Below are 20841 nucleotides of genomic sequence, written 5' to 3' on the forward strand. Positions count from 1 at the left end.
AACCAGAAAGCGAGATGACAGACAAGGCGAAGCTTTCCACACTAATACACACCCATTAAACACCGAACTGAGAACATCGCTTCAGAACGACGACCCGTCTGAAAGTTAAAAAAGTAACACAAGGTGACACAGCCACCACTGAAAAAACCCCGCTTCCGGTACCAGCCAGAGGTCACGTGATAGGGCGGGGCGCGGCGCCGACCAGCCCGCGAGCCCTGCCTTGCGCAGCTTCCCTGGGGCGGGCTCTAGCCCGACCGACGTAACAGGGTCCCCGCCTATCCCGGAAGTGGGGCGGAGCTTCTGAAGCGTCGGCCCTCAGTGGACGGAAGTAGCTGTTGGAGGCTTTAAGGTAGCTTTAAATTCCTGCTGCCTTGGGAGGTCGCCCCTTTCAGCTGGAGTCGGGCTCCGCGCGACGGATGGCTGTGGACGTGAAGTCGCGAGCAAAGCGTTATGAAAAACTGGACTTCCTCGGGGAGGGACAGGTGAGGCTCGGGTGGGGGCTTGGAGGGCCCTGAGCTGGGGGCGCCGGGCCGCCTCACACTCTCAGGTTTTCTCGTGGAACCAGTGGACGACGGGCCACGCTACTCGTTCTCTTTGGGCGAGGCTGCCCAGACGCCTCTGCTGCCCTGCCCCTCTGTAGGACAGAGGCCTGAGCGGCCCTGTCCGAAGAATAGTCTGGAACGGGACGTGGACGGCCCCACCACGTTTGAAGCCGCCGCAAGTTTGCTCCAAGAACCCTGGGTTCCTTGTTTCCTCAAATCTAAAAAAAAGTAAGACAAACACAATACAAAAAATTCTCACAAACTTGTTATTTCTGTTTTTCTCTCTAGTTTGCCACGGTTTACAAGGCCAGAGACAAGAACACCAATCAAATTGTCGCCATTAAGAAAGTGAGTTACAGTTTGTTTTTTCTTGAGTCTCCTTGAAGATGTCTGTACGTGTGAGCTTAATGGCTGGCGGTTTTACTAGTCTTGACCGTGCTCTGCTTGTGAGGAATTACTTATGTCATTTTCAAAGAAAATAGAATTTATTAGTGTCTCGTGTTCTAAGATGGAACTCGGGTTGAGCTAGTGTTTTGTGCCATTCATTGAAATGAAGAGGAAGCTGTATCAACGCAGACCTTGGCGAAGAGGACCAGTACTGCTCATTTGTCGGGTCCTCAGAACTACTTAATATCATGATCTTTCCAGGGCTCTACTTCTGCCTCACCTGCATCCACTCTCTGTATATCTGTGTTTTCTGAGTACAGATTTATTATGAAAGGCTTTCGTCAGCGTTAATGACAATGATTTGGTGCGTTTTAAAAAAATGATTTAAGTAGCTTTTCTACTTGCATTCATTCAAGAAACTTCGGTCATATTTAGCTAACTTTATTTATGCCAGGCACTTTCACCTACATTTTTTCATTTAACCGTCATAAAAGCCTTGTGAAGTAGGTAAAGTATCCCTGTTTACACTTGAGATTCCTGAGGCTAAGAGAGGTTAGATGACTTGTCAAGATGACACAGTAATTGGTAGAGCCAGGATTTAGATCCAGGTGTCCTGCTACCAGGTTGATTGCCCTTTCCCACACTACTGAAATCAGTAACGTTTCCAGGAGAGGCTGTTCTCACCTGTCGAGTCCTGTTGGTGGCATAGGTGACCTCCACCTTCCTATTGTTCGTGGTGCTGCTTTGAATCTGTTTCTCCTTCAAAATCCCTAACTCTTTTGAAGCATATCCCCCTCATTTACTTAACACCCTCTCTTCCTCACAATTATTCCTGCTGTTTTTATCTTTTTTTTACTTTCTCTTGCTTCTCTCATACCATTTTCCACTTTATGTTCTGTAATCCAAGGCCATAGGTAACTCCCTTAACTGTTCTAATCCTTTCTAAAGTTATCTTTTTGATTCTACTCCTGGTTCACTTTATTCTAGCCACACTGACCTTTCTGTCCCTTGAATACATTAAATTCATTCCAGTCCCAAGATCACTGCATTTGCTTTGCCTTCTGCATATATTTTTACTCTAAAACTTGGTATGGCTGATTATTTATCATTTAGATCTCATTCAGATGTCTCCTGCACATTGAGGCTTTTGCTGGTCATGCTAAAACAGGTATGCCTCTCTCCTTCCCTAGCATTCTTTGTTGTTTTTCTCTATTATCCTCACAGCATATATCAAAATGTAAAATCCTCTTATCTATGAGTTTATTTTCTGTTCATTACCACTCAAATTGTATTTAGGACTGTGGCTTGTACATTTGGAAACACTCATTAAAAATGTATTGACTGACTAATACTATCTCTTCAAACTGTTGGTGTATAGAGTTCTGTAGTCTTCTAAAAATCCTAATGGATTTGCTTGCTTTTATTGTAAACTGGGATTTAGAATCCATCCTATTTGTCTGTGATAGACTTTTACCCTTTGAAAGGGACTCATAGTGGAATATTCTTTTCCATTTCATTTTTATTTCAAATAGTACATCTTCGTGGTTTTATGGAATATAACCTTTGAAAATTGTGAATTGCTGTCTGGTACACCTGAAACTTACATGTTCTACATCAATTCTACCTCAAAAAAAACCAGAAATATTTCTCCTTCTACCAAACTAAATTATTTCTCAAAATAGTTTTGTTTTTTTTTTAAGTCAATCAGCCAACCATTCATGTCTCCTCACTCCTAGTTGTCATCCTTGGAGCAGTCCTGCAATCATTTTCAACTCTAAAACTATTTCCTCTGGTATTTACCTCCATTTCTTAAGATAATATGCTTATGTCATTTTTTTCTTGCGTGGTCTCCCTCCCCAGATTTAGACATTATCTATACTTCCTACTGTAAACATTGAGGATTTAGTACTTGTACAACTTCACCTCCCAACACTTAACTTCTACTCCCACTTATTTACTGACATGTTTAATTTTATAAAGAAGGAATAATAAGCTATGTGTTCTGTATTCTTTCTTTTTGTGTGTGTGTGTTCTGTATTCTTTCATCTGTTGTATCTTGGACTTTTAAAATATCTTTTAAAGGATCTATCTTATCCTTTTAAGAAGATTGTATTGAATTTATGTTTCCCAGTTTATTTAACCCATCCGCTATTGGTGTCCTTTTGAAGCATTTCTCATTTTTCAGTATTTGTTTTATGTATCTCAACAGTGTATAGTATTGTATACTTTTAAACTCTTTATATAAACATATATATACGTGTGTGTGTGTGTGTGTATGATATTCTGCAACTTGTTTTTCTAAATCAGTTATTTCTGAAATCTTCCACATTGACACATGTAGATCTGGTTTATTTATGCTATTGATGATCAGATTCTGTTATGTGACCACACTAAAGTTAGTCTGTCCAAACTCTGGCTGATAAACATTTATGCTGTTTTGTTTTTTAATATTTTCTTCTAATACAGCCCTATACATTTATGAGTTTCTCGAGAGAATGTGTCTGTAGTTGAAACCAGTTATAAATTGTTGCTGCATAGAGAATACACAACATCAGCATTACCAGATATTGTCAAATTGCTCGCTAAAAATGGTTGGATCATTTTAACTGCCGCCACACTCTCACCATCTTTGTATTGTCAGACTTTGCAACATTTGTCAGTTAGATGGATCAAAAATGGTATATATTTTTTTTCAAATAATATTTTTCTATGAGATTGGTCATCTTTTCTTAGATTTATTAAACTTTCTCCTACGTGTTTTTCTGTTAGGTTGTTTGAATTTTTTTCTTTCCTATTGACTTTGTGAAATTCTTTAAATATTCTAGATATTGATCCTTGTCAGAAATAGTCTTTGCAGATATCGTTGTTGATGGAAATAATAACTAATCTGTATTAAGAATAGAAGAGAGTGTTATTTGAGCCAAACTGAGGATTGTAGCCTGGGAGACAGTCGTTCAGGTGGCTCTGAGGAACTGTTTGGAAGAAGTATGGTTTTCAGCATAGCTTTATATCTTGTCAGATGAAAGGTCATCAGGCATGATGGGGGAACATTCCTTCAAAGTTTCAAAAAAGAAAAAGACAGATAAGCAACAGACAGATCAGCATGAACACAGTGAGTCAGCATGGCCTTGGTTCCCAGGAAGGGAGCCTTATCATCAAAGGATTACTACTATTGAAGTCCCAGGAAGGGAGACATTTATCCCTCTTAGTTAGGTATGAGAATGGCATTATGGTTATGTAAGAAAATGTCCATGTTTTAGAGATGCTTACTTAAGTATATAGGGGTGAAATGTCATGAAGTCTGGAATTAAAAAAAAAAAAATTCAGCCAGCAAAAAGGAGAGGGTGAATGAATGAAATAAGTGTGGCAAAATATTGGTAATTGTTGAATCTGGGTGATGAAGTAGATGGCTTCATGAAATTAGTCTATATTATGTTTAGAAAATGTTGTAATGTTTTAAATTATGTGTTCTTAGCTCCTTACTATTCTGTGTAGAGTTTAGAATTCGTTTGTCAATGTCTGTGAAAAGTGCTATTGTACTTTTACATTTAGTTGCATTAAATTCAGAGAATTGGCATATTTGACATATTTATGATAGAGTCTTCCTAGCCATGAACATGCTATCTGTGTTTATTTTCATTGCATTTTTAACCATGTTTTAAGTGTTTTATAGTGTTCTTCTTGGATAGCTTTATACATCTCTTGTTGGCTTTATTCCTAAGTGCCTTATATTTTTTGGTGCTATAATAAATAGCTTATCTTTAAATACAAAGTTGTGTTTGTAGTATATTGGTGAAGAATATTGTTAAGGTAGAATAGCTGTGTTTTTCTGAAGTAGGAGTTTTTGGGTTTGGGTGGTTTTTTTTTTTTTTTTTTTTTTGTATTCTTGATTACATTTAGTCATTGAATAAAGTAGTAAGAGAATGTTCTCTAACCTAGTAGTCTGTTTTGTGTAAGACTGAATCTATTAATGCAATTTTATATTCTTATTCACAGTAACAACAGTTTAAAACTATTTATATCCATCACAATTTGTAATTTTTCTTTTTGAAAAATGTGATCTGTGGGAGCATATTATATTATTGGGCATATTGAGCATATTATTTAATATGTTTCATATTTCCTCCCAAACAGGCTAACTTGAAGTGCTCTTTTTTTTTTTTTTTGAAGTGCTTTTTTTGTGTATTAGTCAGTATGCCTTTAATTCTTTGTTCCACATTTAATCTTACAGAGATAAAAGGAGATGTTTATTTTCTTAATTCCATTATTGGAATGTGTAATTCAAAACTTAAGAGCCAGGGAATGATAGGTACTTGATACTTTCTTATACTTTTAATTTCGTGCTTTCTAATTCATGATTCCCACTCCCTTGCCTGCTAATACTAGCTACATGTGAGTTGCTACATGTTTTTGCTATGACAGAGTTTTTGAAGTGTTTATGTATTATGTATTAAGTCTAAATAATTTAATACTTTTTTAATGTGTTTCTTTGTTTTTTCCTCAACCAGATAAAACTTGGACATAGATCAGAAGCTAAAGATGGTAAGTATTTCATGTAATCTGACAGAATGGGATAGGCTTTTATTCCCACTGAGCAAAAGAACAAAGTATTAATTAAAGTTAACAGTGGTTTTGAATACAGTTATTGGTCCCAGAAGAGTAAAGATAGCCTCAGAATAGAGAGGATATTTGTGATTTCCATCATTTGGGTGTTCAGAGAAACATTTGAGACACCTAAGTAGATTGAAGACAGCACAGTTCTTAGCGACTTGCCTTGATATCTTCATTACTGTTTGAGGCGTTATAATAAGCCATTGTTTCTTCTTTTTCTGAGCTTCTGATTACTTTGAAAATTCAGGATGCACGGAAGAACACAAAGCTTACCATGGAATAGATATATTGAGGGGAAAGTTTCCTTTATCCCTCCTTTCAAAGCCTTGTTTGCTAGAGTGCTAAGTCCTATTTAGTCATCAAGAAATAGTTCCTATAAAAAGGACCCATCATCTCTGTAACAACTAGTACTAGATCTTATATTAAATTTTGGGTTCTATCCTTCCTATTGGGAAAGGTGCTATCTAATCACTAGTTTGCTGTTAGCATAAATAACATGCCACTAATATTCATAGGGCAAGAAAAGGGAAGCTATTGACTTCACAGCTGTGTGCTACCCACTTATTCATATTACTCCAGCAATTTTCAGATCTGATATCTTACAGATAAAGTGAATACTTTCTTCACCATTTATCATACTCTGTGTTAAACTACTTTAAAAATAAAGCAGTATAAAATGGAAACAGGTATTTTTAACATGAGAATTGTTAAACTAGCCCTTATTTTTCTGAAGAATGTTCATTGCTCTTTCCTCAGGGACTGACCTTTCCCAAAACATATGTTTGTAAGGAGGTTTGAGATTTCAGAATTATTTCTCATTGTTCCTTTACCTTTTTATGTAGGTATAAATAGAACAGCCTTAAGAGAAATAAAGTTATTACAGGAGCTAAGTCATCCAAATATAATTGGGGTGAGTATAACCTAAGTTGTTTCTGGGATTTGAGACCCTGCCTTTTCTGAATATGGTAGATGTTGACTGAAGGCTCAGCAAGATGAGATTTTTTGGCTAACTTTCAAAAAGGCTGAAACATATTTTCTATCCTAATAGTTCCTGTAGGCAGTGACTTTAAAACTATACAGTTGATGAAATAAATTCAATATTGGCATACAGGCTAATTTTGTCAGAAATCACTTTGAAGCCAAGAGAGAGCTCTAGCATGTGTAAGACCTTAAGCAAGTTCCCTTGAACTCTGTGCCATAGTCCTTACCTCATAGGGTTGTTGTGAGACTAGCTCACTGAATACATGTGAAGTACCTGGGATAGTGCCTGGCATAGAGAACACATTCATTCAGTGACTGATAGCTGCCAATGCTATTTGTAAGATTTTCTTAAGTACTAAGGTTGGGAATTTTTCTGACTTAGGTGAGATATTCATTAATTCATTTCTTAACTGTAACTCCCAAAATGTGGGGGAGAGCTTATTTAGTGATTTTTTTTTTAATAAGGAAGTTTAATAATTTGTGTTTAAAAGTATGAATTCCTAGCCAAAAAGAGGATAAATATTAAATTATTTCAGCTTTATGGGAAATTTTCCACAGTCCCAAATGCTTATTTAAATTTTTAAAAATTACTTCAATTGTATGATACTGTCAAGTATTTAATAGAGAATCATATTTTGATTTTTTTTTTTTTATTTTGCTTTGCAGCTCCTTGATGCTTTTGGACATAAATCTAACATTAGCCTTGTCTTTGATTTTATGGAAACTGATCTAGAGGTAAGATTAAGATTCCTGTAGGAATTTTTTTCTGTTTATCAAAAGAGAATCTGAATGTTTATTTTCTACCTTTGAAGACAGTGGTAGTCAAAGAATGTTTAATTTTATTGAAATACGGGATGTACTTTTAAGTCTAGGCCCTTCTGAATCATGTAGCCATATTCCCAGTGTTAAATACAAAGAGTTGGATTTCAGTAACATTTCTGCCTACCGAATTCCCTAAACCTTATTGGCATTATTTTTAGAAAAATGAGTGTTTGGTTTTTGAGAACTTGGAACTTCTTTGTGATATTATCACAGAGTATCATCCTTTTGAAAGCCAGGTTCCTATTTGAGAAAAAATAGATCTTATGCTTTTCATTAATATTAATTGAATCTCAAAAACTGACAATCCAAGGATGTGGTACATCTGGAATTCTCATACCCTGCTGATGAGAGTGCAAAATGATACAGCCACTTTGGAAAACGGTTTGGCAGTTTCTTATTCCTATACAGTTAAACATACACTTAAAGATTTGATCTAGCAAATACCACTGCTAGGTATTTATCCAAGAGAAACATGTCAACACAGATGTTTAGCTTTATTCATAATTGCCCAAACTATAAATAACCCAAACAGCATTCATCAAATAAACATACAAACTGGTACATTCATACAATGGAATAAATACTATTTGAGAAGAAAAAGAAATGAACTAATAACATATGCAACAGTATAGATGAGTCTCAAATACATTATACTAAATGAAAGAAAACAGGCTCAGAAAACTGTGTATATTGTATGATTCCATGTATATAATTTTCTGGAAAAGGCAAAACTAAAGGAACAGAAATGAGATCAGTGGTTGCTGGAGTGGAAGTAGAGGGGAGGATTGAGTAGAAAGAGGCCTGAGGGAATTTGGGGGGTTATAAAACTGTGTCTTGATTATGGTAGTGATTACACAAGTGGATGTGTTTGATAAAACTTATAAAACTGTGTGCTAAAAAGGGTAAATTTTGCCTAAATATTTTTTTAAAAGAAAATGTGAATTTTTAACTCATTTAACTGATGAGTCTAGGAATAGATTGACTTGAGTGCCAGCTCACAAATAATGCCAACAGAACTCGGTCTTGCACTTAAGTTCACTATTTTCTTCTCTGTTGCCTTCATTCATGAGCTGTTTCTCAATATAGTGGCTCACGCACTTACAGGCTTTTATCCTTAGAGTTTAGTAATCCCTGAGGAAGGAAAGTGCTTTGTTCCCTTTGAGTCTAGCACAAGTATTTGGCTTGGCTTGGCTCACATAACCATCCCTGAACCAGTTTTCTGGAAAGCAGGCTGCAGTGTGGTGACTGACTCTGCCTGGGTCATGTGTCTACCTCTGGAGGCCACAGGTAGTGGTCAGTCCTGTTTAACCATGTGTACTAGTCTGAGAACAGGTGGTTTCCCAAAGGAATGTTGAATACTATTATCAAAAGGGGCTGTATATCCTGGGACAAGTGAAAACTTATGTGGCTGCCTAAAAACAAAGCAGTAGGAGACAAAGCACTACTTTCTTTCTAAACCAAAGGTACTTTCCCTAACCACGTAACTGGAAATTCTGTCAGAGCTTCTTAAGGAGAGTTAGGCAGCCTCTCTTGAGATTATCCTCTATGACTAAATCCATTTTATGTCCAAAAAGGTTTTATATAGTGAAGTTTATGTGGAATAATAAAGCATATTTGTATAATGTATACCTGCTTTACAGGTTATAATAAAGGATAATAGTCTTGTACTGACACCATCACACATCAAAGCCTACATGTTGATGACTCTTCAAGGATTAGAATATTTACATCAACATTGGATTCTACATAGGGTAAGGTTTTTAACCAAGTATGATTGCTTCTTTGTGATATAGTCAAGTTTTATGTAACCAATTTACTATGTAAATGGACTGAGTAGGTCAATTGTTAGAGAGAGAGCTGGGCCATTTTATCCCACCTTCTTCCTCTGTGTGCGTCTTTCAGTTCCACCAGGTGGTATTGTGAGAACTCTAAATTACTATGTGAAATTTAGAAATGGAAGAGACCCAGTCCTTCATTTTTTTCATAGATTAATATCTAAGTTCCTGACCAAAATTATGTATTTTTTTCAAGGTTAGTTGCTGATAACTGACAAGAGTATTAGAACCTAGATATTTTGGCTTTAAGTCCAGTGTTCCTTCTGCTACACTTTTGTAATGGGGGCGGGAGGAGGGGGCAGTGAGTCTGGATTAAATTATACAATGCAAAAATGCCTTTGCAAAAATATTTCTAGTAGCTCTAAGATTCTGTGAAGTAGTGAAATAAAATTTCTGAAATGCCTGAGTCATTGTTAGGAACATTCAGCTATTAGAACAAAGCTGGTAATTTAGATAGGTAGATGTTCTTAGACACCCTATTAGATAAATAGCTGAAAATATATATAATTTGTAGTTAGTATTTCTCATACTTAAGCTTGGAATCCCTTTTAGGTTATTGCTAGTATCTTTTTAGCATTGATTTTGAAGACTGTGTTCCTCATTCATTCTAAATGTGTGATGCTTTATTTACTAAAGTTCATATATGTTGTTTTAACTTAGTAGCAGCAACTGTTTATTGAATTCTTACTATGAACCAGTCCTTACACTAAGCTTTTTACAGGAAATATTAAATTTAATCTCCATAGGAACGCTGTGAAGTATGTAAATTGAAGTTCAGTGAAATTCAGTACCTTGACCAAAAATCTCACTAAGTAATATGACCAATCTTATTTCACTTTGATAGGATTTTACATCAATGAAAAAATACTGGTTGTTGTTTAAATTTGGGGTGTTAGTCTGTTTCTGCTAAGTTTAAAGTTAAGCCAACTAAATGTGTCATTATGATATTCTCTTCTACCCTGCTTACGTGTTTGTTTAAAACCTCCATAATACAGGATCTAAAACCAAACAACTTGTTGCTAGATGAAAATGGAGTTCTGAAACTGGCAGATTTTGGCCTGGCCAAATCATTTGGGAGCCCCAATAGAGCTTACACACATCAGGTTGTAACCAGGTAAGAATTCCTTAAATAACTGATAGCTTATTGTGCAGGATATTAATCACAAATGAACCTCATTTGGCTTCTCTGAAATTTTGGCAGAGTTCAAGGATTATTGTTCTTATTTTATTAAAAATACAGCCCTTTTTATATTTTATGTATCTTAACAATGAAAAAATATACAGCCCTTCTTTCAGAGTTGAATTAACTCAGTTCTCAGATATTTACCTGGTAACTTTTGGAACTAGTTTATACTTCTTTTACAGTTTAGTTAGATAAGTTGGAACTTCAGTGGCTATTCTTTTACATAATTACCTCATTTTGGGGGCCTGTGTTTATCTTATTGGTCAGTCCTGATTTTATATTTTATATCTTTCAATGTGAATGAAAATTCTCTAAACAAAGCAGTGAATTTATATTTGGATTTTTCACATTATTGTATTTTCTGTGTATACTTTTTATATATAAAAACTAAAAGTCATATTAAATAGGTAGAAATGGTAGATTCTATAGTTATCGTCAGGATAGGATTTGTTAGTTTCCCAGACTTTCCTAAGGATCTGAGAAGATCTCCAGATTCTCTCTATCCTTTTAAATTACTTTGTGACCTTCTTCCAAATAGATCTCATTGAGTGTCAGTCACCTGAGCCCTGAATTAGAAGTAAAGGATGTAAGTAGTTGTTGATGTAATTTCTGGGAAGATTATAAGCCCATCATTCAGGAATTCTGGGAACTCAGGAAAATAGGGAGCTACATTCATGAGAATTGTCTACCAGTGGTTTTCATCTACCAATTTCTGGTGTTTTCTTTTCTTGTAAATAAAATGCTTCTAATAGGTCAAATTAAAATGAGAACTGAGAATTAATAATTTAGATTAGTGATGTGGCCATCTTATTGACCTAGACAAAAGCAGATTTGCTGGAGTGGTGAGATGAAAGACTGACAGAAAAGAGTTTAAGAGGATTAGGGAAGAGGAAGTGGAGACAGTAAGAACAGACAACCAGAGAATGAGAAGGTAACTGTTAGGGGAAGTAGGGTGTTTCTTTTTGTTGTTGTTTCTTTTTTAGTTTTTTAGTTTATTCTGTAAGGCTAGAGAAATAATGGTATGGTTGTCTTTTGATGGTGAAAAGTTCAGTAAGAGACAAAAAGTTGATGTAGGAGAAAGGAGAGAATTGCAGGAGCAATATCCTTGAAAATCGGCAAGAGAGCATGGTATTGAGCGCCCAAGTTGAGGGACTGGCTTTAAAAACAGTCAAGGATGGTTCATATGTAGTCACAGATGGGAAGGCAGATTGTGTGAGTACAAATGACTATAGGTGAGTCTGTAGAAATTTTCTTTTCAGGACTCGCATTTTTCAGTGAAGTAGAAATTAAGGTCATCAGCTGAGAGGAAGGACAGTATTGAGGGTTTCAGGAGAAAGATGATGTTAATCATCTGTAAGAGTGGAATAGTGAATGGACCAATGGTATATGTAATTTCCAGGCAGCAGTGTGGAACTACTTGGTTTTATAGTCAGTTTTTCTTAAGTTGATACATCCATAAAAGTGAATTTCATTAGTAGATGATGTTTCACTGAAGAGTGTTCTCTAAGAAACTTTATTCTAAAATGACAGTATTTCTTTTTGTTCTTCAGGTGGTATCGGGCCCCTGAGCTGCTGTTTGGAGCTAGAATGTATGGTGTAGGTGTGGACATGTGGGCTGTTGGCTGTATATTAGCAGAGTTGCTTCGAAGGGTAAGTACACACTTCAGTATTGTTATAGGTATTTGTTCTTATAATTTGTGTAAGAATTATCTTCCCAGAGATAGTTCCCAGAGAGGAGCACCATCCTCAAAACAAAAGCCAACAAACAGACCAGTTTAAAAAAAAACCCTTCCTAAGTGCAACCTTTTTATTAATGCTAATGTGAGATGAGAAGACCTCCCATTTAGGACAGTGAAGTTTTTATTATAGATCATTTCTGTGTTCTGAAGTATACCTGTAATAAAACCCTCATTGGATTGTAATACGGTATTATTTCTACAGTAACTGAATGTGTTAGGATAAACTTCTGTACTCTGGGAACTTTTTTGTTTAGGCTGTTTAAATGTACACTTTTAGAGCTATGTAATACCAACCACTGCAGCTACAGCTCTGCATAACTTTAAATATTGTGGGAGAGAAGTATTTTAGTTCTGTTCAGGCAGAGCAGACATAATGATCCTATAGCATTTCCTTGACTGAGACCTTCTTACAATGGAACCACCTCTCCCTTTCCTCATTGGAGAGAAAAATACCAACGTGGAAAGTTTTCTCAAGCTATAGTTTAGTTTAGTCCTTCTCAATGATGAAAATAAAAGAATATTGGGGAATCCTACTGAAGCTGAGTTTTCTCTCCCTATATGCTGGATTCGAGCCCCAACTCTCCCTTTCCTTAAGCCTGTGTATTTAAAGAAATGTGAACCCAAAACAAAAATACAGCTGTTTTATTTCCTTGAGCATAGAAAATAGCTTCTGTACACTAGGGAGAAAAGTTACCTTCTTAAATGTCTTTTATATTTTAGTTCATTGTGAGTTTATGCATCATTTTGAGAAGCTCACCCTTGTGGATGCTTGTGGAAGAAACCCTCACATTTAAATTTGAAGATGATATAGGTGATCCCTGTGCTAGTAATGGGTCCTCTGAATCACCTGACATGACAGCTCTGCTACTCACAAGAACATAGAGTTTACTAGAAGTTTACATTTGAGAATCAAAAGCACATTTCATTCATGACCAAGACAGAAACAGAATTCTGTAGCCCATAATGTTATGACTGATCATTTCATTTAGAAAGTAAGTGGAGAGAGACTCAGACATAGAAAGCAAACTTATGGCTACCAAAGAGGAAAGAGGTGGAGAGGGATAAATCAGGAGTTTGGGATTGGCAGATATAAACTACTATGTATAAAATAGATGAACAACAAGGTCCCCACTGTATAGCGCAGGGAACTATGTTCAGTTTCTTGTCATAACTGGTAATGAAAAAGAATATGTGTGTAACTGAATCACTGTGCTCGACACCAGAAGCTAACACAACATTGTAAATCAACTATACTTCAATTTAAAAAAAAAACTAAGTGGAGAGGGACAGCAGTTGAGAATCGATGAGTTAGAAATTGTGGACCTAATTGAAATCATAGTTGGAGTCTTTATTAACTGTTAACATTGTTGGCATCATTAAGGTTGTGAAGAAAATGACAGGCAGCCCTAATTGGTGAAGAATTGTACTATTTTGCCATATTTTTGTCCTGTACAATTGAAGAAAAATATTTCCTGTTTTAAAATGCCCCTTTACTGATTTGAAAATACAATCCATGGAAATGCTATCACATAGTTCTGAATCTGTGGTGAGATCCTACAGTCCAAATGGATAATAATTGAAAGCAGGGTAATTCAAAAGATTTGCTAATAAGCATACAGTCTTTTTTAAAGTATTATTTTTCTTTTAGATAAATTTTATTAAAGGTTTAATAACTACTTAAGGTAGAAAACAGGAGTAACAGTAAGTAAGCCTGTATCCAACCAAAGCAGTCAGTATAGCATAAATCATTTTAGAAGCAAATTGATCTGCATTCTGAGTATCTTCCATATTGTTAAATGAAAAGGAATTAAGAAATATTTATACTAGTGGAGTACTTAAGTCCAGTACTGTGTTATGTAACATGAATGTACTTTTTAAATTTGTGATCTGTTTATGTTCTTCTTTTTTAAATCATGACTTGAGACAGGTAGTGATTAATAGAAAATCTAACCTTAGGATATTACCTACTGAGCAAATGCCATTATCTGGTCTAGACAGTTTTAAAGATAACCATTTTTGTTCATAAATAAAAAGTCTATGGTTTGAAGGAGACGTTTTATGCTTTATAATAAGGTCACTGGGCATCCTGTAGGCCTGCATTACATCATTCCCTGGAGACGATGTGTGGTACAAAGGTTTGCTCAGCCAGCAGCTGCCTGCCCTACTCTAACTTCATCCACATGGTGAGGATCCAGAGCTAATGGCTTGGCCTGCACTTGATCTTCAGCCATCTGACAGACCAGTGCTTCAGTTTAGCTGTATCAGCTCAGAACAGAGCTTCGATCAGTTTTTGCATAGGCTTTACACGGGCACTAGAGACTGAAGCATTTCAGTTATTCAAGAACTTGGTCATGCCTGTTACATAAATATCTGCCAATTTTGTACTATTTGATTTGTGATCCCTGCCTCCCTGTAAAGACATGAGAATGGAAAAATAAATTTCTGCAATGTTAGTTTTCTTAAAAAGATGAATCTCAACACAGTTTTAAAAGAGAATTCATGAGTGGAGTCATACTGAAAAGAACCAGAGAGGTTTCTCTTGGGTTCATTTATCTTAGTACTGCTGAACCCAGAACCTCTCTTCCTTTTAGGATTAATTGGATTCTTTTCCCCAAAACTAGAAAGTTTTCATTCATAGGCTTAGTCACAATTATATATTGGTAAAATTCTGATACCGTCTAAGAAGTTGTTATAGAACAGGAAAAAGAGAACAATAAAAACCACAGGCTGTTCTCTGGTTAAGCTTTGTGTTTGCAACAATGTTTGAATGTTATTTGAATATTGTGCAGTTATATTAAGTATGGATGGCCCACTCGCCTATATTCAGAACAAATGAAAATCAGTGAAACTATTAGCTGTTAAGAATGAGGTTGTAGAAGAGCTACCATATGAGCTTATTTTTCATCCCTGGAGATGGAGGAACACTATCTTGGGTTACCTACTGGACCCAGTACCTACTCATGACAGTGGATTTTTTTAGTCAATATTGCATTGTTGCTTAATACAATGAAGACATTTTGAAGTAAAGTGATAATTATATCTTAAGGATTTGGTTTTTTTTTTTGGTCTGGGGGAGGTAATCAGGTTAGGATTTTTAAGATCACAGGGCAAAAATCTGCCCTCCTGACAAATAATCTCTAAAAAGAAACAAACATCATTTTGAAACCAGGAGGGGCCTATAACACTATGCCAGAAGATAGGAAGAAATGAAGAAGACCAAAAGTCTTCAGAAAAGGATGCCAACTAGAGGCACATTTGGTTTGGCACTCAGAATCCTCAAGTTGCTTAGTAATGAAGGGCACCAGTGATCATTGATGGCAATAAGGAGGTGCAGGACTGAAAACAGAAGGGTTGGTTGAAAAACCTGTATATGGAGCAGTTAATACCAAGGTCTGCAACATAGCCAGATTACTTCCCTTCCCTCAGCTATACTTCCCCCTCACCTTGTTCCTCCATCTGAGAAGGGTTTATTCTCCAAGGAAACTGAATTAGGAATCTCTAGACATAGCCATCCTTAGACACAGTGGAGGTTTGGGGTGAGATGCTGAAACGAAAACATGCAGATTTCATAAAATATGCACACTAAACAGTGAAACCTCCAGCTTATTCCCTGCTCAGCTCCTAGAACCCTGGCAGCCAGTGTAATAACTCCTTTTAACCCAGGTAAAAGATAAAAGGATCCTTCACTGGAAAACTGAATGGTCCCAGAGAATAGACCCACAGGTAACTGGTATTAATCTCCCTGTCTAATCTTTCTGGAGTAAAGCCCATTAGTTAACAAGATCTCTTCAGAGATGTAATGCTTCTAATCAGCTTCTGAAGTACCTTACCCTTAAATATGAATGGTTAGCCAGTGATCACCAGATAGTTATCAAAGATTTTCATACATTTAGTGAATGCTTCCAACCCATAAGGATCACCAGATAATTGGCAAGGATCATCAGATATTTGATGAAAACATCAAACATGAAAGACGGACTGAAACAAACCAGAAAAGGAACTTAGAAAAAATAGAAACTATCAGGTAGCAGTAGAAAATTCATTCCCCTCTACCCCCGTCACATCTTCAGAGAACTGAGTGAATATACTGCATATGTAAAACAAGAACATGATGCTCTTTTACTAAAGGAACAATCAAAGAATAAAGGATACTTGAAATTTTTCAAATAGGAAAGCTAAAAGTAAACAAAAACAGTGGAAAAGTAAGCTAAAGAACTCTTTCATTAACTAGAACCAAAGGGTAAAAGAGATGGACTGTATGTAATAGAGAAAAGATAAAAAATTTAGCAGATTGATCCAGGAGTGATCTTAGAATATATTGCAAAGGAAAACAAAGAACATGGAGGATAGGAAATTCATAAAAACATAGTCCAGCATTGATGGATGTGAATAGATTGAAAATATGATGAAGATTTTACACAGTAAAGACCCCTGCCCAGGCACCTTGTGGAATTTCACAGGACCAGGAGATTCTTAAGAAAAAGCTTTTATTTCCACAGAGAGGAAGAATATGAAAAGCTCACACAGAAACCAAAAGGATTAGGGAAAAGATGGCACCGGACTTCTCAGCAGCAACATTGGAATCTGGAAGACAGCAGAACACATTGTGAAGGAAAATTATTTTCAACCTAGAATTCTGTGCACATTCATATTTTTAGATAGCTATGAGAATAAAGATAACTTATTACACTAAAAATTTGACATCCACTTCCTTTCTTAGGAAGTTATTGGAAGATGTGCTGTACTATAACATGAGACTAAATCAAGAGAAAGACATGGGATCAAGGGAACATGAGATTCAACACAGGAAAGAGCTGAATAGAATTCCCCATTTGGTAGTAGAGGAAAGTTCTGAGAATAACAGGTATGCATCAGGCCTAGAGAGCAACTAGTCCAGATTATAGCAGGTGGGATGAGGGCTTCAGCAGGGGAGGTCTCCAGGAAAAAAATGGAGCTGATGGATTTTGATACATTTGATCATTTAGAATATGATACTGAATACCTGAAATCTTAGGTACAAACTAAATTGCCAAAGGGGGGTGATGGGAGGAGTTGAGGAAGAAGGGCTAGAAAGTCATTATGTTAAGAAAAACCAAATTATTGTATGAGAAAGGAAACTTGATATTAGATCTTCACTGAACAAAAATTACATAGTTACAAATGGAGAGGTGTGATGGGCCAAAGGACCAATTTTATGCATGAGTCTATTCATTGTTTGAACACAATGCATGTATTAATTTAATACAAATAAAACATTTTTTAAAAAAAGTTCCATTTCCAAAGCAGCTCTTTTAGGGGAAAAAAAAAATCTTTTTTTGAGTAGTTAGTATTTTCAAACATGCAAAAGCACAGAGAGTAGTTAAATGAGCCTCTGTGTAGCCACCAACCACTTTCAACAGTTTTTAACACATGGCCAATTTTATCAGTATTCTCCCACACCACATTTTTTTTTTTTTTTGGCCACAAACCCCAGACATTCATATAATTTTGTTCATATATTACTGTTTCTCTAAAAGATAAGGATTTTTAAATCATAATCACAATACCATTATCATCTGATAGAAATGAATAAATCCTTGAACAAATGTTGAGTACCCAGTCTGTTCAGATTTCCCCAATTTTTCTCATAAATGTCTTTTATAATTGGTTTATTCAAATTGGAATCCAAAGTCTACACATTAGGCAGCTCATTTGAATTTACATTTCTTACATCAGACAAAAACACCCATTCTTAAAATCTGGTTAAATTGCAAGCTTGCCCACAAAACAAAGGTTATGATGATGACTGTCCCGTTCTTCATAACTGATAATCAATTTACACTGGTGGTCTGCAAAGTAGAAGATAGTCCTTTGAGGTATAAGACGAAAATGTGTCTAAAATTATTTATGAAATGTTATTTAATATTCCTTGTAGTTTCAATTTTTGTGCACATTTAATATACATAATAGCATACCATTATAAATATATAATTTAAATAGGGTTTGTATTAAGTATGGGTCCAATCAGAATATAGAAACCATACATTAATTTGAGGAGGGAAATTTAATATAAAGAATTATTAACTATAACAAGAGGTTGAAATAATGAGGGATTGGCTAATAAAAGTAAAGAGAACTCTGAAGAATATAGGAATAGCAGATATAAGGAGCCACTACCCTTATACCTGGGGTGACCCTAGGACTGAAGACAGAGCACCTAAGGAAGAGGACCCCCGGGCTGACATCTAGACCTCTTGAAGAGGGCACAGTGTGGCTCCCCAAATGACAGAGAAGCTGCTGTAGAGCTAATGGTAGCAGAACTTGCTGCCAATCTGCTCTCTAGAACATGTTGGAGATCTGTCCTCTAGGAAGCTGAGGAAAGCTGTTCAGGGCATTTCAGGTGCTGAGGAAAGCATTTCTCTGGTGACACTCTGCTACAGGACGCTTCTACAGGGGATTCTAGAGGGAACAGTTTTGCTTCTTGGTTGCAGTTTGCTTGCCTGGCAGACTCCTGCAGCCCTCTCAGTTTCTAGAACCAGTACCAGGTTCCTACAGTGTGGTCAGTTCCTCCAGGGCCCAGCTCCAACAGTGCACAGAGGCCAGCAGCTTCCCTCTAGAATAAATGGGCAGTGTGGTACTCTACTCGGTTATCAGTGGCAGGATCTAATGCCACATCCAGTATACCTCAGACTACATTTTAATTTTTGTTACAGTTTACTTCTTATTAAATTTATAATATTTGTATAACAGCCATCACAAACCACGTTGAAGTATTTGCCTCTCACTTTTTCAGGTTCCTTTTTTGCCAGGAGATTCAGACCTTGACCAGCTAACAAGAATATTTGAAACTTTGGGCACACCAACTGAAGAACAGTGGCCTGTAAGCCTTCACATGTTTTCTTTGAAATTTAGTTAGAATTCTTTATAGTGCTGTCATGTGAATATTACTTTAAGAAATGTACTAATTGTCTTTTTTTTTTAGCAATGTACTAATTGTCTTAATTTACTAGTAATATATATCCAATGGAAAAATTTTTTAAAGTAAAGAGTTAAAATTGTCACAAAATGTTATAACTCACCGAGAAAAAAATGTGACAATGAGTGTGTATATGTCCATGAATAACTGAAAAATTGTGCTGAACACTGGAATTTGACACAACATTGTAAAATGATTATAAATCAATAAAAAATGTTAAAAAAAAAAGTTAAAATTGTAATATACCATCTAGCCTCCTGTATACATGTAGCTCTCCCCAATCCTAGTAATTCCTAGGGTTAATCAGTATTACTTTGGTATAAAGCTTTGCTATAAGGATACACACACAAATACATAATTACATGTATACTTGTGATTTCTTTTGTTCTTTAACAAAAATGGGATCACCATGTAATTTTTTTTTTGCAACCACTTGCTCTTTTTACTTAATATTTATTATTGATCTTTTCCTTTTTAAGCTGTATAATACTTCATTTTATGAATGTTTCATGTTTATTAATATCTTGATGTATTTGGGTACATTTATTGAATTTTCATTAACACAATATTTTTTAATATGATATATTTTTAACACATTACATTGTCTACAAAAAAGAAATACTAAATCTGTGATAAACTTTACAACAATTTAAGTTGCAGAATTTTATATTATTCGAGTTTAGTAAAATTCTTACTCATTCTAAAAATTGTAGACCTTTTGGTTTTCCTTCCTATTGTAGCCTCATCTCCTGGGGAAAAAATGAATACTAGAAAATAATGGAAAAGAGAAATTTTAATTATACTTAGTGTGTGCCATTAATGGTAGGATTTTCATAGATTATATTTAATTCTCCCAGCAATCCTATTAAAGTAGATACTGTTATTCCCATTTACAGATGAGACAACTGAGGTTTAGTGAGGTTAAGTAACACCCAAAGCCACTCAGTGTCAGAGTTAGGACTGCAGTCTGGGTCTGTCTGATTCCAGAGCCATGTTCATAATATTTATTCTTTACTTTTCTCTTTGTTATGATTTTCTAAATAATAATTGCTTATTGATGTTTTCCTTGGATTTTTAAAAATTCTTATTTTGATTTACATGCAGAAAGGAGTAATACAGATATATATCCCTTGTACCCTTCACCCAGCTCCCCACAATGGTAACATCTTGCAAAATTAGTGTAAATCACAACCAGCATGCAACATTGATTCAGTTAATATACAGGACATCACCACAAAGAGCCCTCATGTTGCCCTTTTTCAGTCACGCCCACTTTCCTTTCACTCCCACCCCTTCTTTAACCCCTGGCTGTCACTAATATGTTCTCCATTTCTATAACTTTGTCATATCAAGAATGTTATAAATGGACTCATATAATATGTAAGCGTTTGGGATTGACTTTTTTTCACATTCAGCATAATTCTCCGGAGATTGATTCAGGTTGTGTGTATGAATAATTAGTTGCTTTTTATTGCTGAGTGGTATGAATGTGCCAGTTTGTCTAACTATTCACTCATTGAAGGATATATGCAGTTTCTAGTTTGGGGCTATTACAAATAAAAATACTTTAAACATTCACGTGCAGGTTTTTGTATAAGCATAAGTCTTTATTTCTCTGGTATAAATGCCCAGGATAAATGCTGACTCACATGATAGTTGCATATTTAGCTTGAGAAACTGCCGAACTGCTTTCCAGAGGAGCTGTACCATTTTATATTCTCACCAGCAATATATGTAATCTACTTTCTCTGCATCCTCTCCAGCATTTGGTGTTGTCACTTTTTTA

The 20841-nt window shown here is 35.7% G+C and overlaps 1 protein-coding gene across 2 annotated transcripts in view; it reads left to right on the top strand.

The window, feature by feature from the left end:
• Positions 1–291: 291 nt before the first annotated feature.
• Positions 292–20841, top strand: part of CDK7 (cyclin dependent kinase 7) — a 33280-nt gene continuing 12730 nt past the window's right edge. For both annotated transcript variants that reach the window (XM_010949342.3, XM_010949341.3), the window contains exons 1-9: positions 292–482; positions 831–890; positions 5438–5471; positions 6383–6450; positions 7188–7256; positions 8984–9094; positions 10174–10292; positions 11912–12011; positions 18873–18959. In XM_010949342.3, the coding sequence (XP_010947644.1) occupies positions 417–482; positions 831–890; positions 5438–5471; positions 6383–6450; positions 7188–7256; positions 8984–9094; positions 10174–10292; positions 11912–12011; positions 18873–18959 (714 nt within the window). In that variant the 5' untranslated portion in view covers positions 292–416. The remainder of the gene's footprint in view (positions 483–830; positions 891–5437; positions 5472–6382; positions 6451–7187; positions 7257–8983; positions 9095–10173; positions 10293–11911; positions 12012–18872; positions 18960–20841) is intronic.

This window comes from Camelus bactrianus, chromosome 3, assembly GCF_048773025.1.
Source record: "Camelus bactrianus isolate YW-2024 breed Bactrian camel chromosome 3, ASM4877302v1, whole genome shotgun sequence".
NCBI classification, from domain to species: Eukaryota; Metazoa; Chordata; class Mammalia; order Artiodactyla; family Camelidae; genus Camelus; species Camelus bactrianus.